Source organism: Lontra canadensis, unplaced genomic scaffold (genome assembly GCF_010015895.1).
Source record: "Lontra canadensis isolate GAN:19392208 unplaced genomic scaffold, GSC_riverotter_1.0 scaffold60, whole genome shotgun sequence".
Classification (NCBI taxonomy): domain Eukaryota; kingdom Metazoa; phylum Chordata; class Mammalia; order Carnivora; family Mustelidae; genus Lontra; species Lontra canadensis.
In genome coordinates, this window is record NW_022631054.1 from 11806933 (window position 1) to 11831708 (window position 24776).

Below are 24776 nucleotides of genomic sequence, written 5' to 3' on the forward strand. Positions count from 1 at the left end.
CTCCATTTATCTTGTTCATTGCTATAAATCTCAAGGTCTGGCAGTGTTTCAGAGAAAGAAGCCAACCATTTGTTGGATAATTCAAAGAGGCTGTTTCTTGGCTCTGGCCAGAGAATATCTGAGGGAAACCACAGGGCTGGAGGTGGGGGTGGGGTGGGGGGATAGGCCTGCTTCTGCTTCCCTGGAGACCCAGGGCTCCGCCCATTACTCTGGAACACAGCCTTGTGGTTCTGATAAGGCGGTAGAGCTGCCAGGATGAAAGAACATACTACTTTCGGGAATCTGCTATTGACCTAGTTTTTATATCCATTACCAGAAATCCCTGTTGCCTAAGCAGTGATTCGCTCCTCTGAATTTCTACTATGGCAACTTACTTTATATTTTCTTTTCCAAGGTCCTGCTCTCACACTAAACTGAGGCTCTCTAAGGGCAATGACTGCCCTGTTCCTTTCTCTCCTAATCATTAACAGGTCTCCAGGAAAGGTTTATGACATACCTGTTCCGTCTTCATGTGGAACTCTCTGAGCTCATCCTCTGTGAGGGGGAGGCAATTCTCATCGTTTTCAGGATATTCCTGCCATCCCATTGCTTTCAATAACCTAGGAGAGGGAGGTCAGGCAAAGAAAATAGGAGATCTTTAAGTGTTAAGTGGAAAGACCACAACTTTCCAGAGAAAACTTACTTGCCCAGGGGCAATCGTACCCCACTTGGGATTTTTCTTTTCTTCCCAGTGGGATAAGTTTTTTTAAAAATTAAATTTATTTACTTCAGAGAGAAAGAGAGCGCGTGCACACAGAGCAGGAAGAGAGGAGGAGAGGGAGAGAATCCTCAAGCAGACTCCTTGCTGAGTGTGGAGCCTGACACAGCTCTACTCCAGGACCCCCACCCCTCCCCGGTGGGATAAGCTTTAACTATGGCTCCTTAGGTATTTAAATTAAATGAGGGATCTCCACAGTTGCTCTTTACAGGGTATAAGAACTACAGAGAGGAGATAAAAGCAGCAGAAATTAAGGCTACATAAGAGCCAAAATGTAAAGGGCTCTTTCTGACAAAACAAGAGGAAGAAATCTCATTTTTTTTTTTAAAGATTTATTCATTTGACAGAGAGTGAGCACAAGCAAGGGGAATAGCAGGCAGAGGGGAAGGAAGAAGCAGATTCCCTGCTCAGCAGGGAGCCAGATGGGGGACTCCCAGGACCCTGCCATCATGACCTGAATTGAAGGCAGATGCTTAACCAAATGAGCCACCAGGTGCCCCAAAATCTCGGTTTGGGGGCACCTGGGTGGCTTAGTCAGTTGAGCGGCCAACTCTTGATTTTGGCTCAGGTCATGATCTCAAGATCATGTGATCGAGGCCTGCATGGGGGTCCACACTCAGTGGGGTGTCTGCTTGAGATTCTCTCCTCCTCCCTCTGGTCCTCCCCCAACTCTCTCTCTCTCTCAAATAAATCTTAAAACAAAACAAAACACAACTCACTTTTGTCTCTTGTAAGCAAATCAGCACATCCCCACATGTACCTAATTTCCCTTTCAACTTCATGGCACTGTGGTCTCCTTCATACTCTTGTGATCCTGCTGACTTCTAAAGTTCTTCAGGACAGGAACTTCCTTTCAGGAAGGTATTGCCACACATGGCAGGCCCCATCTGCCACCCAGGTGCCCAAACAGCTGGGGGCTGTGTGTTAAAGGCCCTCATTTAAAGAACAAGCTCCACCCATGGGGGTCTCATGCCTTATTTTTAAATTTCTTAAAAGATTTTATTTAATTATTTGACAGAGAGAGAGACACACACAGCAAGAGCGGGAACACAAGCAGAGACGGTGGGAGGAGAAGAAGCAGACTTCCTGCTGAACAGGGAGCCAGACGTCGGGCTTGACTGCAGGACTCTAGGATCACGACCTGAGCGGAAGGCAGATCCTTAACCACTGAACCACCCAGGTGACCCTCCCAAGGCCCTTTAAAGGGGTCTGATACAGGCTCACATGGGTTAGGAGGGTCAAAGGGCCAGCACAATAGTCCTAGGAAATAGGTTCCCCTCTCCAAATGGAGTTATAAACTGAATCTGAAACTACACTACGTGAAAGCCTCCCAGAGGAAAGTTGTGAAAAACCTAACCCGTAAAGGAATGCCCAGTGGGCAACAGGCAAGCTGGGGCATAAAGAGAGGACAGGTTATGGTGCTCAAGAATACTTCTGAGGGTCAGACTCCACCTGAGACGTCTTAAGGATGTTCAAGCTCCTTACAGACCATACACAGCATGCCCCGTGATCTGATCTTCACTTACCGATGCTCTGCTTCCAGAGAGTGTGAGAGGACCTCCCCTTCCTCCTCTGCAGGGAGAGTAAGACCATTCTGATGACAGCCTTCCTCTCCGTTTTCCTTTGGTTCAGGTGTGCTGTTGTCCTCCAACTGAAAGAATTAAAGGACACACTTGGTTCAATGACCCTTTGTGGCAAGACACACAATCTGCAAGATTAAAGAGTCAGAACTGAGTGACGTGCTCTCCAGGGAACTTCAGAGCACAGGTAGTCTCCATTCAAAAATGAGGCCTTGCTCACCGTCCTAGGGCTTCTCAAGCACACCACCTGCTTAGGGGCCTAACTTCAGGCTGTCAACAGTGGTAGGTGCTACTGGATACAGATTCGGTATCAGTGCTCTTGTCTTCTTCACAATTTGGACTCAAGAACTACTGGGCTCAGCTTTAGAAAGTTCCCCTTTCTAGAGGACCTTGCAGCTAGGAGTTGCCACTTGACAGCTGGCCAATGTTGGGACTCCTGGAAATTACAGGGTGTGGCTTTTAAGAAAGCATTTTAAGGAGGGACATTTTTAATTTTTTTTTTGAAGATTTTATTTGACACAGAGAGAAAGAGAAACAGCAAGAGGGAACACAAGCAGGGGGAGTGGGAGAAGGAGAAGCAGACTCCTCACTAAGCAGGGAGCCCGATGTGGGGCATGATCCGAGGACCCTGGGATCATGACCTGAGCCAAGGGCAGATGCTTAGTAACTGAGCCACCCAGGTGCCCCCAATTACAGACTTTTTTAAAAAAAGTACATATGCAACACAGGAAAACTCTTATGTTGCCCCAGAAAAACCTTATGCTCTTACATCCTCCAGCTTGTCACAGTCTCTGTTCTCTGAGAAGTCTCCATTCCGGTCGTCCTTTAGAGTCTTCAGGAACTCACTCTTCCTGTCGGTAGTTCGGCGGGTGAGCTTGGTCAGGCGAGAGGAGCTGATCTCAATCGGAGGAGTAGTGCTGGAGGGACTCTAGGCAAATACCACAAATAGATTGCTCCTGACAGCAAACAGCAAGAACTGGGACTCTCTGGGTCACTTCTGCATGGTACTGATCTCTAGAATTATCACTCTTTTACCAAAAATAAACTCTCCTTTTCATTTAAAAAACAGACTTCAGCTTTGCATTTTTTTTCCCCCTAAAGGTTTTATTTATTTGAGAGAGACAGAGAGAGAACAAGCAGGAGGGAAGAGCAGAGGGAGAGGGAGAAGCAGGCTCCCCGCTAAGCAGGAAGCCCCATGTGGGGCTTGATCCCAGGACCCTGGGAGCACAGCCTGAGCCCAAGGTGCATGCTTAACCATCTGAGCCACCCAGACGCCCACAGATTTGCAGGGCTCGTGCAGGAGACTGTATGGCTCCTAGAGCACCTCTTTGATCTTTCATGCCAGTCTACCACAGGCTGACCCCAGTCTACCACAGAGCAACTACTCCACTCAGCTACAGCCCATCTTCAGAGGCAAATGGGAATCACCAGTAAAGAAAATGACTGAACTTGGGGCACCTGGGTGGCTCAGTGGGTTAGGCCTCTGCCTTCGGCTCGGGTCATGATCCTGGGGTCCTGGGATCAAGCCCCACATTGGGCTCTCTGCTCAGTGGGGAGCCTGCTTCTCCTTCTCTCTCTGCCTGCCTCTCTGCCTACTTGTGATCTCTCTCTGTCAAATAAATAAATAAAATCTTAAAAAAAAGAAAAGAAAAAAGAAATGACTGAGCTAAACACAGCTACAAAGGAAATGGAATTAGAGCTTTACATGTCACACCATGTACCTGAGTGAATGGGAAATGACAATTTTAGAAAAGACTGCTTGGCCTTATCTTCACTCACCTCTTTAGGAGAGCTTAAAACTGTGCCACCAGCCAGTACTACGGGTTTGGTGACAGAGATCGGACTGGAAAAAGCAGACTCCCGGCTAGAGGAAAGGGATCCTGATTTGTGTTCCATTCTGTTAGCTTTCCATGCACTGGGCTACATGGGAAGAAAGAACAAATCAGTCAGCACAAGTATGGAGACAGAAACTCAGCCTGAAGATCACATAAAGCAAAGAATAAAATGTTATGCGGTAACACGAGTTTCTAGAGCTTACCCATCTTAATGTGTCTGGGAGGTATGCAACCTCCTCCTGAGGTTAGGCACTTGAAGGAAAAAAGCAGACGGGAACCAGAAGTGTCATGGGATATTAACAGGAATTCTCAAAAAGAGAGCTCTAGTTCAGCTAAGTGTGGGACATGCTGAGGTGAGTAAACTTCAATAGGTTTCTTTACTATATATTTATAGTATTTGTGAATGTGAACACATGTGAATTTGAGAGGCAGCATTTCCCAAACTTACTGGACCCTAAAATGCTCCTTTTTTATGGCATATTTGTTAACCACAGATGTAATCCTGATTCTTTAAAGAAAAAAGAAAAAAAAAAAAGGCTATTTTCCAAGAACTTCAATGACAGGAAGCTACTTCTAGGCCAGGGTGGGCAATATAAATGGCTAGACAATTCTGGTTTGGTCCCTTTGCTTGGCTTTGTGGAGTCTAGGCCCATTCTGTCCCTCTGGCTTTAATCCCAATTATGACTGGACACTGTAGTATGCTGGTATGTTTTTTTTTTTTTTAAAGATTTAATTTATTTATTTGAAAGACAGAGAGACTGAGAGAATGAGCACACGCAGCCGAAGTGGGAGGAGGGGTAGAGGGAAAGAGAGAGAGAATCTCAAGCAGACTCTGTACTCAGCGTGGAGCCTGATTCAGGGCTCGATCCCATGACCCTGAGATCACAACCTGAGCCGAAACCAAGAGCTGATGGTTAATCGACTGTGCCACCCAGGCATGCCCCACTCTCTGAGTTAATCACATTATCTGAAGAGAATAGGAAAGATAAAGCACATCAATGGAGTGAGGCTGAAGCAAGTGAAAAATGTCCGTTTTTCCAGAATGAAACAACTAAAACTGAGAAACTGCCAAGAAAACAGAAGGATCTGAGTGAAAAGAATTTCTTTGTTGTATTTTTTTTTATTAAAGATTTTATTTATTTATTTGACAGGCAGAGATCACAAGCAGGCAGAGAGGCAGGCAGAGAGAGAAGAGAGGGAAGCAGGCTCCCCGCTGAGCAGAGAGCCTGATGTGGGGCTTGATCCCAGGACCTGGGATCATGACCTGAGCCGAAGGCAGAGGCTTTAACCCACTGAGCCACCCAGGCGCCCAGTCATCTCTATCCCTATTTTAATAAAATAGCTCTTTCAATAAATAACCAAATATCTTGTTGTATTATATTCCAAGGCCAGCTATTAAAAAAAAAAACCACCTGTTTCTGCAGAATGAGAGATTGCTATTACCCATTCTCAGGGAAGTTCACTTTAAATTCGATGATTCATATGGTCTATGATAAATTGGCAGGCCTTCGTTTAGCACACACTTGATATCTCCATGCTTGACAATTTGACCTGAATAAGAGGTGTTTGGTTTGGCTGTCAAAAGTAGATACTGGCTTGTGAAAGCCACACAGTGCTTCAACCAGCTGTATGTCCACACATGAAAAGGTCCTCTCCTCACCAAGTAAAAATAGCATGGTCCTTCTGATCTAAAACGAGGGTATTATCTCCTGGTTCCAGGTCTCCTTCACCATGGAATGTATCTTCTGGCCATCTTTCATGCCTTTGTCAATATTATCTTCTAGAATCTTCTCTCAAACTATCTTCCTTCCATTGCAGCTTTTAGATCTATCTTTAGGACTGATACATTCCCCATGACCCTGGCACTCCACGCACACACACTGAATTTGGTGAACCATTCCAGGTCCTATCTGATGAATTCTAATTTGCATTCCAGTACCCTGGCAATTGGGACATTCGACTGCTCCTTTCTTACCACCTCAGCCTTCACATTTATCGCAAATCACGTCCTTTTGCAGAGCTAGCTCTCTTGTTGCACCGTTATATAATATATATCTTCTAAGGTTACTGAGAGCTGATGCACATTTTTACCTTTCCTTTCTCTCCGCATCCTTCCTCTTCCTCCAAAAAACCTATCAAAGAGGTCTATGGGGGACCCCAAACCACCACCAGCTCCACCTTCTTTAACTGCCTGTTCGCCTCCTTTGTCATGTAATTCCCTTTTCTTTGCATCAGAGACTACTTTGTAAGCTTGAGAAATCTCTTTAAACATCTCTCCTTCATTTGGATTGTTATCAGGGTGGTACTTCAAGGCCAGTTTCCTATAAGGCTTTTTCAATTTGTCCTGGGTGGCACTGGGTTTGACCCCCAAAACATTATAGTAAGTGGTTTCTTTCATCATTTTCTATAGATGGTGAGAGGGCCAAGGCCAGTGTGGGGGAGCACCACTCCTCCCATCCCCCACTGCTCCCATCCCCCACTGCTTGTGCTCTCTCTCTCTCACTGCTCTCTCTCAAATTAATAAATAAAATCTTGAAAGAAAAAAAGAAAAACCTCCACGACTGGACTGTCTTAACTAATACTCCCCGCCCCCCTGCCCCTGCAACCAATTCCCAACTACCAGACATATTTAAGCATTTGTCTTTTCCCAAACATGGCACATTTTACCTTTCTTTCTTTTTTAGGTAATAAGGGTTCCTCTGCTGGAAAGCCCCATCTCCTTGCTCCCTAACAAACTCCTAATGTGTTTTTTTTTTTTTTTTTTTTTTTTTTTTTTTAGTAATCCCTATGCCATGTGGCTCGAACTCACGACCCCAAAATCAAGAGTCACATGCACCATGGACTGAACCAGTCAGGCACCCTGTACTCTTACTGTTTTTATTATTTATTTATTTAAGATTTTAAAATTTACTTATTTGAGAAGAGAGGGAGGGAGAACTTACGTGGAGAAAGGGCAGAGGGAGAGAGAGAAACAGATTCCCCACAGAGTAGGGAGCCTGACATGGGAATCGATCCCAGGACCGAGACCACGACTGGAGCCAAAGGCAGATGCTCATCTGAGTTGCCCCTCCTGTTGTTTTTAAACTATTTACTGACTACTTAGGATGTGCCAATATTATATTCCAAGTGCTTTTAAAACTTTTAATTTTATTCTTTTACCACAATTATGTGACAGATATAATTAGCTCCAGTTTATTTTTAAGGAAACAAGTTTACCAAGATCAAATAACTTGCTGAAAATCACAGCCTTAAAGAGTGGCATGAAGTCTGACTCTAAAACCTGAATTCTCAACTTCATCCCTCCTTTTTAGTCCTTCAGGATGGGAGGCAATTTGAAGCACCCGGAAGAGCCCTGGACTGAAGTCAGACAAGCCTAGTTTAAGAGTCCTGACTCCATCACATCACTAGCTATGGAACCTTATATTACATAATTTTCTGCATCCTAGGATTAGAGGAGTAAATGTTATAGAATACATGTAAAAGAACTAACGAAGGTTTTGGAACATAGAAAGATACAAACAAATGGCCATTCTTTCCTTTTCCACTTCAAAACCCAGTTCAAATATGACCTCATCTATGAAGAGTCTGAGGACCCTCTCCAGGCAGAGAACATTTTATTTCTTATATCTGTCTCTTTACTAGATAACAAACTCTTTAAGATTATTTTATACCTCTAGTGACACAGTTTTTAGTACACAGATCCTCAATGTGCAGTAACCACTGAATGCCTAGAGAAAATGACTGGGTAAATCCATGTCTGCTTCCCAGTCATCTCACCTCTTCCCTCCTCTAATACCTCACATTTCACACACCCAGAACCTCTCATCAACTTTTCCTGAAAACTGATCTCTCTCTCTTAACTCCAATGAATGGCTCTGTAGTTATCCCGGTTTTCCAGAGAAGAATGGACAGTGCCCTATTTCCTTCCCACTGTGTGCCACTTCCCATCTCTGCCCACTTTCATCACCCCTGTTCAGGCTTCATGACCTTCTGCAAGGACATTAATAGCCTTTAGCTTCATTTTCTGATTTTCATTCTATCCTTGACTTATGATAGTCCTATACAACAGAGCTAAACTAATCTGAAGCTCTGTGTCCTGACTTTTGTCCTTGCCATTTTTTCACACTCAAAAGCTTTCTTAAGTGTTAGAGGATATGATACTGTTTTAACTCATTTTTGTACTCTCTCTATATATTTTAATAGAAGGCTTGCAGACATTTCAAATGAAGTAACACTTATAAAACCTCTTAAGGAATGGAACAAAGTGTGTTGATAATAATAGCTATAATTTGTTAGCACTTACTATATGACAGTTTTAAATACCTAACAAAACCTCATTTACATCTCACAAAAACCTTAAAAGACAGGTACTACTACCCCATTTTATAGATGATAAAACTGAGACTGAAAACTTAAGAAACTTGCCCATGGTCATATCACAAAGAAGGTGCAAAGTGACCTCTATCTACTCCAAAGCCCTGATGTTAATTTCCACGCTATACTGTTTCCTACGTAGTAGTTGCTCTCCTAACTTAAACTCACATTCTTTTCCTTCTACATCAGACAAACAAATATCTTCAACCCTTTCAAAGAGAATTCCACTTGCCAATCAGTTTTATTTCTACTCATTTCTTCCTAGACCATAATTCTTTTAATTTTTTTTTTAAGATTTTTTATTTATTTACTTGACAGATAGGCAGAGAGGCAGGCAGAAAGAGAAGGGGAAACAGACTCCCCACCAAGCAGAGTCCAATGCGGGGCTTGATCCCAGGACCCTGAGATGATGACCTGAGCCAAAGGCAGAGGCTTTAACCCACTGAGCCACCCAGGTGCCCCTGATTCTTTTTTTTAAATAAAGATTTTATTTATTTGACAGAGAGAGAGAGCGAGCGAGCAGGAACACAAGCAGGGCAAGTGGGTGAGGGAGAAGCAGGCTTCCTGCTGAGCAGGGAGACCCATGTGGGGTTCAATCCCAGGACTCAGGGATAATGACCTGAGCTGAAAGCAGACGCCTAATGACTGAGCCATCCAGGTACCCCTAGACCATGTATTCTTTAATGACCTCTTTCAAGTATATTCCAAGGGCTTTTTCCTACAGATTTTCTTCATCCTTTCACTTAACTTTACCACCACCTATATTCTATTTCCTTTTACTATCAAGTCTCAAAGTTGCCACTACCTCTACTTCTACCCACATTAATTCCAGAGGCCCTGAAATCTTACACTACTCTCCTAAACCTCAACTCAAAGGTGACCTAAACCTTTCCAATTGCTAAGGTCAAAACCCCTTTTTCTTTATTTTCCTCAACCTGTCAGCAGCAACTGTCAAGTGTTGACAACCCCAGTTTCTAACTTAAAGTCATCTAACCAGATTTTTGTGACAGTATAATTTTTTTTGATGTCTGAATTATAGTTTCTTAGTCTTATGGACCATATCGTTATTTTCCTAATATTTATAAATTATTAAATATTCCTCTAAGTTTTATTTTCCCATTCTTTACTCTTCTACTCTTTTTCCTTTTTTTTTTTTTAAAGATTTTATTTATTTATTTGACAGAGATCACAAGTAGACAGAGAGGCAGGCAGAGAGAGAGAGAGGGAAGCAGGCTCCCTGCCGAGCAGAGAGCCCGATACGGGACTCGATCCCAGGACCCTGAGATCACGACCTGAGCCGAAGGCAGCGGCTTAACCCACTGAGCCACCCAGGCGCCCCTCTACTCTTTTTCCTTAGAGATGTTACCTACCCTGAAAGCTTCATTCATTACTACTAGGATAAGGACCCCTAGTCTGGTTATTTTCCTAGTGCTCCCAGGAGTATTTATAATCATTTGCTATCCCTCAACTACTGCAGTGTCTTCTGGTTTCAGAACTTGTATTTAACCACTACTTCTCTTATGATGTGCAAAACCCTCTAGACCTTTTTCTGCCTATCCAAATCTGGCCCATCCTTCAAAGATCAGTTCAAATTACAAGTTTTCAGCAAAATTTTCCTTGATGGTCATAATCTGAACTGATCTTGCTCCTCTGAATTTAACACTAGTATTTAATTCATTTAGTTATTCCAAGTCTGTTTAAAATTTGTTATCAGCATCTGTTACTATTTTATTTCATACATATCACATGACCGTTCATATTATTTTATCTTATTATCCCAATTAGACTTTCAGCTCATGGATAGTCATGACCAGTGTTGTACTTCTCTGTATTGCTCAGAACCGTCAAACACAGTGCTTACACATAAAGGAAAATGAACAAATGCTCACTGGTTTCCCTCTCAATAATGAAGTCAGGCTAGAATTCATTAAAGCAATTATTATGTGCTTTTGTGAGGAAATAAAGTGTTATAGATATTGTGATAAAAGACAGAGTGCTATTCAATCAGAGATATAAAGATTAATGAGATCTTTAGATATGTGTGATAGAAAAGGATTCCCAGGGGCACCTGGGTGGCCCAGTGGGTTGGGCCTCTGCCTTTGGCTCAGATCATGGTCTCGGGGTCCTGGGATCAAGCCCTGCATTGGACTCTCTGCTCGGCATGGAGCCTGCTTCCCCCCCCCCCCCTGTCAAAAAAATTAAAAAAAAAAAAAAAGGATTGCCACAGCAGATGACATGAATTTAAGGATGAATAATTTTCCAGGTAAGAGAAAGAAGGGGTAGTGAAATATAAAAGATGGATTAGGCTTAGGCTATAAAGAATTATACATGCCACTGCTAAGGAGTTCGGACACTGTCTATTATAAGATTGGGGTTGGTAAGGAACACCCCTGGGCCAGAGGCCTGTTTCTTTATGGCCCATGAGCTATTAATGTAATTTTTACACTTTTCAGGCATTGTAAAACAAACAAGAAACAGAAAGAAAGGAAAAGAAAAGAAAGGTAAATGTAACAAAGACTGCATGTCACAGGTGACCAGCAAAGCCTAAATTATTTATCATCTGACTCTTTAGAGAAGTTTACCAAACCCTGCTATAGATGGTTTGGGATTGTCGAAGTGACTGAGGAAAGGATGTCATATACTCAAACTGTTTTAGGATGATCATTCTGACAGTTTTGTGCAAGATGAATATAGAGAGATGAGAAAACAGAAGTGTGCACTACAATAGTACATGGGAGGTGGCAAGGGCATAGGACATCAGAGAGGGAATAAGTGACAGGGAATTTTAATTGCTCGGTACACAAGAATGAGTGATGAGGAGTAGTAGGAAAGAAGAAGCCAATCTGATAATCAGCCAAGTGATCAGATGGATATTGATGCTATTGAACAGCAAATCAGAAGAAGGTTTATGAGATGAAGCAAACAGTATGAGAAGCCTACTAAAAAACCAGTTAGGGGGCGCCTGGGTGGCTCAGTGGGTTAAAGCCTCTGCCTTCAGCTCAGGTCGTTATCCTGGAGTCCTGGGATCGAGCCCCGCATCGGGCTCTCTGCTCAGCGGGGAGCCTGCTTCCTCCTCTCTCTCTGCTTGTCTCTCTGCCTACTTGTGATCTCTGTCTGTCAAATGTCAAATAAATAAATAAAATAAAATAAAATAAAAATCCAGTTAGAAGAAGTAGAGAGTTTGGAGACAGAGTAAAATACTATACATTTATTAGGTACTGAATGAGTATCTGATGAATGATTCAATGGGAAAAAATAAATTTACTAATTTTTTCCCTGATTTATTCCCAAACCTCTGCTATATAGGGTTCTTACACTGATTCCAAATCATACCTTTGAAGGAGGTGGTGCAGGCTTAGGAACCAGGTTCTTATAGACACTTGGAACCATTGTTGATGATTTGTTCCCATTTGCATGGTGAGATCCTGGTGAGGTGAATGCAGCAGAGAAGGCAGCAGAAGGATCTTCTTTGGAAACTTTTTTGATGACTAGCATTTTGGAGGGTTGCTTGGCACTAGGTGGGTTTTCTGTGAAATACAATAGTGAAGAGACAAAAGAATGTCAAATAATGGTTAAGCACAGTATATATGAAGTCCTCACTTTCAACAAAGAACTGCTAAAACTGAGGGACAAACATTTCCTGGTTTGCACTTAACAGATATTCTCAAAAATGACACTACTTGGGGATTATAGGAAAAAGGCAGCATATGAAGCTAAATTCATAAATCAACCGTAACAACCAAAGGTGTTAGTAGTCCTTCAGGGGCATAACTTGTCTTGTGTGATCACTCAGGCATACACCAAACAAGAATATATCCAAGTGTGGCAGTTCCTGTCAGCATGGGAACGGAGAGAAATGCTGAAATTGGGGGAAAGGCGGCTACCCTGGGACCTTCTGATGAGGCAAAGTGGAGCAAACCTTTACACTATTAACAAAGGGGAAACAGCACATTAAGCGCCTTTAATCCTATAATTCAAGATCCAAAACCAGTATTCAGATATACTAAAGCCATCCCAATAAGATGCCTAACTACTAAACAGGTCTAAATAGGTCTAAGGTAGGGATGAGGAGAGTCTCATTTGTAAATGGCAAGGATTCCAAAACTACAGATCAGGCTTGGTATGAAATACACTGATTTGTCTCTTCATTTTTCATAAGCCTAGTTATCCTCAACATTTACACATAATCGTATGTATTTGTTTTCACCTTGCTCTCTACAACAAGCCACATTCGTTAACTGCCAAACCTACCCCTCAATCCCCTTAAACAAAAAAAAAAACCCTCAACAACTGGAACCTAATTGAACAAAACCGTCCATAGAATGTGGTATTATACAGCCTTTTCAGACAACACTTTAGAAGACTATCTACTAATATGAAAGAATGCTTAGAAAATACGACTATATTTGCCTGCCAAATATTTAGGAAACAATTATAACACAAAAAATTCGCTTTAGTTGTTATAAATGAATTAGCGAAGTTAATTAAACATTACTTCTCATAACCTTTAGATAATTCTCCCTCTGCTTAAAATCTGTTTTCAAATTTAGGGCTTTACAGGCTCTCAATTATCTGTATCATGACTCCAAGACCATTACATTTCAATGCTATTTTGGGTGGGCACAGTAAGAGATAATAAGTGTTAGTTACCATGTGCAAATGGATGAGATGAGAAAAAAAGAGAAAGAAACAAACAAAAAAGAGATAAAGAATTTTTGCTCCTCTCCATGCTAAGAAAAATGTAAAGTTGTGCCTTAAAATGGCAAAATCTACCTACCCCACACTCCAGAAGGGGTCCCAATAGGTCTGCATGGCTGATTCTGTTTGCCAGCTTCTGGATTCAAAGAAGGCTAGGAAAAAAGGGATATTAATGGTTGATAAAGAAAGCTAGTATTTTGGCACTTTTCACAAAGTAGCCATCACCATGGAACCTATCCGATAATTATGTATCAGCAGCACTTACTTAACGCTGTATTCAGAATCGACAAGTAAGCAGAAGATACTGAAATGCTAAATCCATAGATCTTACATTAGTCTTAGGCTATCTTGGGTTTCATTCCCTTTAACATAAGAGGACTAAAAAAATATTTTTTAACTAAACAGACTAAATGTGCAAGTTCTTATCTTCCAATAGGGTATGCACAGCATATAAGGAGGCACAGAAAACTGAATGGACAAGAATACAGATCACTTTTCTCAGATTTAAGGACAATCTGGTCAGTGAAATGTATAGTATGCGCAGCTTTCCTAAGACTGCTTTAGGGCAGAGGCAGACCATGTGCCAGGGATTTTGCTAGGAATATAAAGGCAATTAAGACAATTAAGATGAGCCCCCTCCATGCCCACAAGGGTCACAGTCCCACTATAAAGCTATATACTTGTAGACAAATAAGCACAATAAAAGGTTACCAGGTCTATGATAAAAATTTATATTAGGGAAGAAGGAACAGTCAGTTCCACTTGAAAGAGAAGTGCTACCAGAAAAGGTTTCATCAGAGGTTCAATGACTAAGAAGAATCCTTAAAGATGAATTCCAAAGCTGGAAAATGGGTGATTCCAGGAATAGGATGCTCAATGACCACCCAGACAGGAAAGCACGAAAAATAACAGAATATTCAGAGATCTGCAAATAGTTTAGAATGATTAGCACTAGGGAAGGAGGGGAACTTTCTGTGGTGAAAGAGGTATCTGGCAAAGTAGGCAAAGTAGCCAGATTTTTTAGGGAGACTTAATTTTATTCTGTAGGTACTGAAGATCCATCTCTCATGCAGTAAACATATCCATAATCATTAAGTTTACAACAGTCTGGTAACAGCTTGAAGGATGTATTTGGAGGCTTAAGCATCAACTACGAGTCCATTAGAGGAGACCAATTCCACAGTTCAGGAGAGAAAAAGAGATGAGGGAAGGATGGAAAAGTGTTAAGAGCAGTAACATTTAACAACTAACTACAACTAACTAACAACTAACGTACAGGAGGTATGAGTAGGACACTGGTATCCAAGCCTAAACTTTACAATATGCTAATAGAGTAGTAAAATGGCTTTTTGGCAAAATTACCCAAAGAACATTAAACAACAGAAAGATGCCCAGATTCCACTGGGCTTCTGAATCAACATATCTAGGGATGGGGCCCCAGCAGGTATGTATTTTCAATCCATCAAGGTGAGAACCACAAGCATAGAACAAGCACAGAAACATACTGAAGAACCAACTCACCATATAAATGGAAAAAATTAATGACAAAATATGAAGGACAGATAATTACACTCCTCTGGATGGAAAAGTACAGGTAGAGGGAATCACCATGGATAAAAGCTGTATTTTCCCGTTTTAATAGGTTTGTGTTCTTAGTCACATTCTACTCAGGGTTTTCAGAGACACTGCCCCTGTTTATATGTATCTTTTATTTCTTTCCACTGATTTTTAAAAATAGTAAAACATACAGATGCAAAAAACTGCATAAAACAAATGGGCAGAAAGTTCTTGTAATCACCACTGAATTCACTGTTTAATCAACAGAACATTACCAGCCAAACCAGAAACATTTTATAAGCTTCATTAAAAAAAAACTAACAACAACAACAACAAAAATACCTCAAAGAACAAACCTCTCCCCCCTAAAAATAACCATTATCCTAACTTATGGTGATCATCTCTTTGCTTTTACCACCCAAGTGTATGTCCCTCAAAATGATAGTTTTGTTTCCAAAAAAACATCTCTCACTTCTCTTAACCTACAGGTTACTTAAATCAATGTTATACCTCTAGATTTCCTATAAATTGGAAGCTGGTTGGAGAGACTACAGAACCCCTCTATACACGTTTATTTTGGCAAGGCAGGGTGGTAAAGTATAAAACTATTGGCTAACATTTTGACTCTGGTAATTGTTATTCCAATGACTTTTTTTTTTTTTTAAAGATTTTATTTATTTATTTGACAGAGAGAGATGACAAGTAGGTAGAGAGGCAGGCAGAGAGAGAGGGGGAAGCAGGCTCCCGGCTGAGCAGAGAGCCCGATGCAGGGTTTGATCCCAGGACCCTGAGACCATGACCTGCAGAGAAAGCAGACTTAACCCACTGAGCCACCCAGGCTCCCCACTGACTTCTATTATAAAACTTTGTCAAAGTCTGATTTTTCTTTCTAAGTCACTGGGACTTGATGTTCAAGGGGTATTTTTCTTTTTCACTTGAATCTAGCATTTTATAAGCCTACTTAGGTGCTGGCTGTTCTGGCTGTCCTTTCAATTCACAGCTCAAATTTTACTGTATTTCAAGAAATTATTCTTGAATTATAATTTTTAGCCTTTAAGCAGTTTTTTTTTTCTGGGTATGTGTACAGGATCTTTATACACACACACACACACACACATACACATGTATGTGTGTGTATATATATATATATATATACACACATGTATGTGTGTGTGTATATATATATATATATATAAAAAATGATTTTTTACCAAATCCGTATCATTTCTCATTCTTTTACTATTTTTAAAAATAATGAAGCATTAAAAAATTAAGTAAACTCTACCCTTAATGTGGGGCTTGAACTCACGACCCTGAGACCGAGTCATGAGCCCTCCATGAGCCCCTCAATTCTAATTAAAAAAAAAAAAAAAAAAAAAAAAAAAAAAATTTTATTTGAGAAAGAGAGAAAGAAAGAGAACACACACATGCACAGGGTGGAGAAGGGTAGGAGGGGAGGGAGACAGAATCCCAAACAGATTCCCTGCTGAGTGTAGAGCCTCACTTGGGGCTTAATCCCAGGACTCTGAGACCATGAACTGAGCTGAAACAAAGTCGATCACTTAACTGGCTGTGCCTCCCTCACTAAAAAAATTTCCTCTTCTGGGGTGCTGGGGTAGCTCAATTGGTCAAATGCCCAACTCTTGATTTTGGCTCAGGTCATACCTCAGGGTCATGGGACTGAGCCCCACACTGGGCTCTGCGCTCAGCAGAGTCTGTTGTCCCTCTCCCTCCATTCTCCCCAAATCCCCCTTATTCTCTCCCTTATAATAAATAAAATCTTTAAAAAACTTTGTCCTCTTGTAATTCTTGTTTTCCTCTTGTAATTCTTGAAAAACACTGATTATTCTCGTGTTCCTTGTTTAGTCTCCCTTTTCCTCAAAATTTTCATTACTTTTTAAAAGAAAGATTTTACTTATTATTATTTATTTGAGAGAGAGAGAGAGAGTAAAGGTCGGAGGGAGAAGCAGACTCCCCGCCAAGCAGGGAGCCCAATGTGGGACTCCAGGATCATAACCTGAGCTGAAGGCAGATGCTTAACCAACTGAGCCACCCAGGCACCCAATCAAATTTTTCATTACTTCTTTCCTGATTTCTAGCACTTTTTTCTGGTTTAGGCTGTTCTTATGCCATTTTCTTAGTATCACTTAAATTTTAAAACAGTATAGTAACACTGTAGTAAGAGTAAATTTTAAAAGGTTCTTATCTGTTTTGTGGACATGCTGTACAGGTGTACTCTGCACTGTAAGGATGTTACTCTGCTCTTTATTCTCTTGATCCTTTATGTTCATTTACATATGATTAGTTTTTGTAAATGTGGGTCAAGACAGCTTTTCTGACATCAAGCTTTAGAGCTCTCTGTTGTGTTGTTTTCATAAAGTGTTAAAAAATATGGTGGCTTAGTTTCTTTCATGCCCTGGCTACATTCCTCCCTCCCTTTTATCTCAACCTTCACTTTCCTTTGTCTCTACTGTTTCCACCTCCACAGCTCAATCTCGATCCTATTTCCAACTGTTTTGTGTTCAGCGAGGGGCTACATTCTAGAAGGGGAATACACTGGCTGGTTAATATAAACAATGATAGTACTCAGTGCCATTTACCAACTTATTGTTTCTTAGTTCCAAAGTCATCCTTTTTGCCTGCTCAGTATAAACGTGTCTGGGCACTTAACATTTTTTCCCTTGCCAGTAGAAAGTTAACTTTTTTGTCAGTAGAGAGCAAGAAAGAGATTTCTGCTTCTTGTTCCAGTGCGCTTCCTCAGCAGGCTCCTGCGGCACCCAGCTCCTGCTAAGCCAGGTTCTAAAGTCCACGTGAGCTCTGACTTGAGTGGTTTTGTAGCAGAGTGATATCTGAACAGCTCTACCGGGTACTCAAGAGAGCAGATTTCAGCATGTTCCCTGAAAGCACCCGAGCAACTGTTCTGTCACTCAGTAAGCACCAACTAAGCCCTTTTTAACAAGGTCTGGTGGTAATGGGGGAAGAGGGAGACTCTCCCTTGGGCACTCTAGCTTAGCCCTAGGGTTATTAGCTGTCCCTTATATTGGCTACTTCATATTCTTTAGTGTTCTCTTTATTACTAGCCAACAGCTCATTACCCCAATCCTGTACTTTCCCTGTTCAAATTACTGTGTGGTTTCTCTCTTCATTGATCCAGCCAGACCCTTCTGAGCCACCCAGGTGCCCCAGAAATAATTTCACTCTGGGGTGCCTGGGTGGCTCAGTCAGTTAAACATCTTACCTTTGGCTCAGGTCATGATCCCAGGGTCCTGGGATCAAGTCCTGCATCTGGCACCCTGCTTAGAGGGGAGCCTGCTTCTCTCTCTCCTTCTGTCCCTCCCCCTGCTTGTGCCCTCTCATGTTCTGTCAAATAAATAAATAAAATCTAAAAAAACAAACAAAAAAAAAAAAAACAAAAAACCCCCACTTTTGTACATCCTGCACAGATGTCTAGATTCTCATGTCAACATTTTACACCACTTATTCCAACATTCTCTCTAAATATATTTTTTCTGGAACCATTTGCAACCTAAACCATTCATCCTTAAATATGTATTTCTTTAAAAACACATTAACACAATCACAGTGTAATTGTAAAAATTGGGCAATTAAGATCAACAAATACTATCTAATCTGTCACACTTATTCAAACTGTAACACTGGTTAGTTTCATAGCAAAACATAGCAAAACATAGCAAAACATTTTTAAAATGTACACGGTTTTCCCTTCATCCAGTGTCCAAAGGATCGTATGCTGCCTTTTTTTTTTGGGGGGGGGGGGAGTAGGTTCCATGCCCAACACGGGGCTTGAACTCATGATCTTGAGGTCAAGAGTCCCACCAACTGAGCCTGCAAGGTCCTCCTCACGGGATTCCTTCAGTTGTCTTATCTCTTTAGTTTTCTTTAATCTGGAATTTTTTCTTTCATGATAAAATTTTTTTTATTTTTTAAAAGATTTTATTTATTTGAGAGAGACAGAGCACAAGCAGAAGGAGAGGCAGAAGCAGACTTTCTACCAAGCTCGGAGCCCAATGCAGTGCTCAATTCCAGGACCTGGAGATCATGACCTGAATCAAAGGTAGATGCTTAACCATCTTTGCCACCCAGGCACCCCCATGACAACATTTTCAAAAAGTAGAGGCTAGTTCTTTTGAAGAATCTTTTGTAATTCTTTAAAGTAGAACTCCAACTTGAGTTTGTGTGATATTTTCTCATGGTTAGATTCAGGCTATGGATTCCTGGAAGGATCTAAAGAGGCGAGGTTGCATCCTCAGTGCATCACATCAGGTTTATTTTATCTATTTCTACCATGCTTGGTGATGATAATCTGTTTTTAAACAAAATTACATACAATGGTACACACATATACTAAGTAAACAATTCCATGAGTTTTGAAAAATGTTTATAACTCCTCAACCTCTCTAAAAACAAATTACCTACTCTAACAGTGAAGTTCCCTCATGCCCTTTCCCAGACAATCCCCACTCCACACAGGCAACCACTGCTGTGACTTTCTTTTCCACCATAGATTATTTGCTTATTCTAGGACAGCACATAAACAAAATCAGGCAGTATGTACCATTCTGCAATTCATTATGTTGTTTTATTAGTCACTCCTTATTAATGAATACATGTAGTCCATCTCATGATTATACCACAAGTTTTCTATTTTTTTTTTAAGATTTTATTTATATATTTGACAGAGAGAGAGAGAGAGAGAGAGAGATCACAAGCAGGCAGAGAGAGAGAGGGGGAAGCAGGCTCCCCGATGAGCAGAGAGCCTGAAGCGAGGCTTAATCCCAGGACCCTGGGATTATGACCTGAGCTGAAGGCAGAGGCTTAACCCACTAAGCCACCTAGGTGCCCCACAAGTTTTCTATTTTTGTGTCAAAAACATTTAAACTGTTTTCAGTTTGGGGCTTTTATGAATAAAATTATAATAAATGCCCATATACCTTTGTTTCTCTTGAGTAAATATCTAGAAGTGCTGGGTCACAGGATAGGCTTATGTTTAGTTTTACAAAAATCTGCCACACCCTTTCCCAAAATGGTTTCTACTTCATGCTCCTACTATGTATGAGAGTTCTAAACGCTTGAAAATGTCACCAAATTTAATGTTTTCAGACTTATACATTTTAGCCATTGTGGTGAATGGGTAACGGTATCTCATAATCTGAATTTCCACATCCCTTGTGACTAATGACACTCATCATTTTGTTCATGTGACTACTGGCCATTTGTGTATCTTCCATTGTGAAGAATCTGTTCAAATCTTGCTCATTTTTTAAAAATATTGAGTTGTCGGGGTACCTGGTTGGCTCAGCTGGAAGAGCATGCAACTTGATCTGAGGGGTTGTTTGAGCCCCACATCGGGTGTAGAAATTAAGATTTTTTTTTTTTTTTAAAGAGAAAAGCTAGTGTGCAGGAGACCTACGATGGGGTTAGAGAGGTAGGGCCCAGAGGGAGAGGGAGAGACAGTTCAAAGCAGACTCCTCACTCAGCAAAGAGCCCAACGCAGGGCTCAATCTCAAAACCCTAAGGTCACAACCCAAGCTGTAACCAAGAGTCCCATGCTCAAGCGACTGGGCCACCCAGGCACCCCTAAATAAATAAACTTAAAAAAAAAAAAAAAAGGAAAGAAAAAAAGATGAGTGCCTGGGTGGCGCAGTTGGTTAAATGTCTGACTCTTGATTTCAGCTCAGGTCCTGATCTCAGGGTTGTGAGATCGAGCCCCGAGCTGCATCAGCTCATCACTGGTCTGAAGTCTGCCCAACATTCTCTCTCACTCTCCCTCTGCAGGCCCCCACTTGCTCACTCTCTCAAAGAGAGAAAGAAAAATCTATATTGAGTTGTCTTTTTATTATTGAGTTATAAGAGTTATTTATATTACGGATTCAAGTCCCTTTTCACAGATATGCTTTATAAATATTTTCTGTATTTTCTTTGAGTCTGTGAGGTAAGCAGATGTTCTAAATTTTCATGAAATCCAATTTATCAATGTTTTCCTGTAAGGTTATTGCTCTCTTTGTCCAAAGAAATCTTCTCCTACCCTCTAAGGCATAAAGAAATTTCCCCAAATTTTCTTCTAGAAGCTTTATAGTTTTAGGCCTTACATTTGGGTCTATAATTCCTCTCTATTTTTTTTTTTTTTTGTATGCTATGAGGTAGGGGATATCTATCTATCTATCCTCTCTCTATATACACACAGTTATTCTAGTACCATTTGTTAAACACATTTCTTTCTCTATTGGTTTTAGTATCTGTTGAAAATCAAATGACTATGTAAATGTAGGTTTATTTCTGAGCTCTTTATTCTGCTCCACTATTAGTCTATCCTTATAATAATGTAACATCTTGATTATTATAACTTTGTACTAAGTCTTCAAGTTAGAGTAAGTCCTCCAATTCCATTCTTTCTCAAGATCACTTTGGGTATTCTAGGGTCTTTCAATAAAAAATTTTATTTCAATAAAAATTTTAGGGGTACCTGGGTGGCTCAGTGTGTTAAAGCCTCTGCCTTCGGCTCCGGTCATGATCCCAGGGATTGAGCTTGATCCTGGGATCAAGCCCCGCATCGGGCTCTCTGCTCGGCAGGGAGCCTGCTCCCTCCTCTCTCTCTCTGCCTTCCTTTCTGCCTACTTGTGATCTCTGTCAAATAAATAAATAAAAATCTTAAAAAAAAAAAAAAGGTGATACATCAATAAAAATTTTAGCATAACTTAGTCCATTTCTGTAAGAATACACACTGGTTGGTGTTATGCAGAATCTGTAGAACTGCTGTCCTAACCACGCTCAGTCTTCTAATTCAAAGCCTCCCATTCACAATGGTATCTCTTTCATTTAGATCTTTAATTTCTCTTGGCAATATTTTCTGGCTTAGTATAGAGATCTTTCACATCTTTGGTTAAATTTATTACTAAACATTTTATTCCTAAGCAATTTTATAAGTTTTTATTTTTTGGCTTTACAAAAAACATTTTATAAAACTTCATTTCCCAATTGCTTATTGCTGGCACATAAAAATACAACAGAATTTTTGAAAAATAAACTCTATACCCAATGTGGGGCTCAAACTCATAACCCTGAGATCAAGAGTCACATGTTCTACCAACTGAGACAGCTAGATGCTCCCAGTTAATTTCAACATAGGTGATCTTTACTGTTTAATGTTGCAAGGGAGACATTACTATCTATGTAACAATGCAGAGAAAATTAGTTTTTAAGATTTTATTATTTGGCTGAGGGGGGGGGGGAACACAAGCAGGGGGAGTGGGAGAGGGAGAAGCAGGCTTCCTGCTGAGCAGGGAGCCCAATGTGGGGGCTTGATCCCAGGACCCTGGGATCATGACTTGAGCCAAAGGCAGACAATTAATGGCTGAGCCACCTGAGAAAATCAGGGTTATTTAACTTGTCCAAGGTAACTGTAAGACTGTTTATTACATCAAACTAATACCATTTTAAAACAAAAAATAACTTCTCTAATTATACATTGTACAGTATAGAAAAATATATAGAAAATTTATAAAATATATATAGAATATATAAAAAATATATAAAAATATATAAAAAATTTGTCCCCAAAATACCTTGATTTTACTATTCTTTGGTTAACTACTCTTTCTTAACATACCCCTTTCTTCTTCAACCATTTACTTCCCAGCCTCCTTACAGCTATTTCCATAGGTTCTAGGCCCCTCTCTGAATATATCACTCTCCATTCTTACCCATCCACCAACCTCATGTATCATCTTTTTTTCCATGTACACATCTCCAGATCTTACCCATCTTTTTGATAAAAAGAATTTGTTATCTTCTCCCTCCAATTACGCTCCTGTTTTTCCTTTTAAATTTAATTACTTATTATTCATCAATTTGCTTTAAATCGAAATTGAAATTTTTTACTCTTCCTTCTCTAGTTACCTCAGTTCCAATCCTTTAAATTTGTCCTCCAAACCACAATTGTTTACAACATAAATATTTGCAAATAGGGAAATGGATAAATAAATCCAGTATAGTCACACAACAGAATATTATGTAATAGTGAAAAATTAAAGCAAGGTTTCTCAATCATGGTAATACTGCCATTTGGGGCTAGGCAATTCTTTGTTATGGGGCTGTCCTGTGCATTCACTGTTCAATGTTTAGCAACAGCCCTGATCTCTACATACTAGATGTCCATAGCACTATTTCCTGTTGTGACAACCAGAATTTCTCTAGATATTGCCAAATGTGCCTTTGGTTGGGGGGGGGGGTGTGGATGGGCAATGGGGGCAAATTTGCTCCTGGTTGAGAACCACCAGTCTAGTGTTATACGTATCAAATACAGATAAATCTCAAAACAATTTTAAGCAAATAAAAGAGAACTACGATATTATCCATATGAACGTCAAAATGAAGGAAAATGCTATTAGTGTAGAGTGTTTATGGATACATACATGTAGTGAAAGTTTACCAAAAACATGATAAAGCACAGAAGTCAAGGTGGTGATCACCTCTGGGGCGGGCAGGGGGCGGAGGGTAGTGAGGATAGTAGGATTAGGGAAGCTTTAATTTGATGATGTGCATACTTGACCACTTTTCTCCTTTATGTACATTTTTATGTTTCTCCTTTTATATATACGTTCCTCCTTTTATGTACATATCTTTATGTACACTTAAGATATTTTAAAAGGCGCCTGGGTAGCTCAGTGGGTTAAGCAGCTGTCTTTGGCTCAGGTCATGATCTCAGGGTCCTGGGATCAAGTCCCACATGGGGCTCTCTGCTCAGCAGGGAGTTGGCTTCCCTCTCTCTGTCTGCCTCTCTGCCTACTTGTGATCTGTGTCAAATAAATAAATAAAATCTTAAAAAAAAAAAAAAGATATTTTAAAATATAAATGCCGTATTAATTTGCCCTTACTGACCTGGCTCAGGTTTGACTGACAGCAAACTTCCACTTAAATCACTCAGCAGGCATAGATAGTGCTACTTTCACATTTTTTTTTTCTTTTGTTGATTTATTTCCCACTGGGAATGCCACAGAATTGATAATGGGCCTTCTTATCAAATTCTGCCAATCAAAGGTGCCTGGGTGGCTCAGTGGGTTAAAGCCTCTGCCTTCAGCTCAGGTCATGATCTCAGGGTTCTGGGATCAAGCCCCACATCGGGCTCTCCGCTCCACAGGGAGCCTGCCTCTCCCCCAGCCCCTGCCGCCGCCTACTTGTGATCTCTGTCAAATAAACAAATAAAACCTCTAAAAAACAAAACAAAACACAACAAATTCTGCCAATCAGTAGTATAGAACCTATTCAAAAGGGACTCTTTAAAAAAAAAAAAAAAAAAAAAAAGCAACTTTCACTTTACCCCACACTACTTCTTGTTTGCAACAATCTCTTTTCTACCAAAATGTAAGAAACCAAAACTAATAGACCCAAATAAACTTTATGCTCAGCTGGCTCACGCCACAACGTAAAATATATACTTTTAGATAAATATTCGTATCATATATAAATTACCATTACAGTGGGTTAATTTACTAGGTGGAATAAAATACAAAAAGAAACTCCTAGGAATATAATTAAACATTTTTGTTGTTGCTGGTTTGATGGGAGGATTTTAACCAAGTTCCCAAAGCATGATGAGCAATAGAGATTTTATTAACTATTCCCACTGGTCTTCCTTAAATGTGCTAAGTTTACTGAATAATGAAAGTTATAATTTAGTGTCATAGTAAGTTTTGGACCACTGGTATTTGGAGCATTCTGGACAATATTCATTATGCTAGGGCAATATAAACATTTCCACAAATAAAGTTGTGAAGGATAGGTGCCTGGAGGTTAGGTATTCACATTAAAAAATAACATTTAGGGGAGCCTGGGTGGCTCAGTAGTTGAGTGTCTGCCTTTGGCTCAGGTCATGATCCCAGGGTCCTGGGACTGAGCCCTGTATCAGGCTCCCTGCTCAGAGGGAAGCCTGCTTCTCCCTCTCCCACTCCCCCTGCA

The 24776-nt window shown here is 40.6% G+C and overlaps 1 protein-coding gene and 1 pseudogene across 2 annotated transcripts in view; both read right to left on the reverse strand.

Annotated features, from left to right (window-relative positions):
• GPBP1L1 (GC-rich promoter binding protein 1 like 1) overlaps positions 1–24776 on the reverse strand; it is a 32862-nt gene that overhangs the window by 1675 nt on the left and 6411 nt on the right. The window contains exons 5-10 of one of the 2 annotated variants that reach the window (XM_032877641.1): positions 13324–13396; positions 11880–12073; positions 4117–4257; positions 3107–3265; positions 2284–2408; positions 497–599 (exon numbers count right to left, since the gene is read on the reverse strand). In XM_032877641.1, coding sequence (XP_032733532.1) covers positions 497–599; positions 2284–2408; positions 3107–3265; positions 4117–4257; positions 11880–12073; positions 13324–13396 — 795 coding nt within the window. The remainder of the gene's footprint in view (positions 1–496; positions 600–2283; positions 2409–3106; positions 3266–4116; positions 4258–11879; positions 12074–13323; positions 13397–24776) is intronic. The other variant, XM_032877642.1, reaches the window with a different exon arrangement.
• Positions 5612–6634, reverse strand: LOC116879218 (annotated as a pseudogene).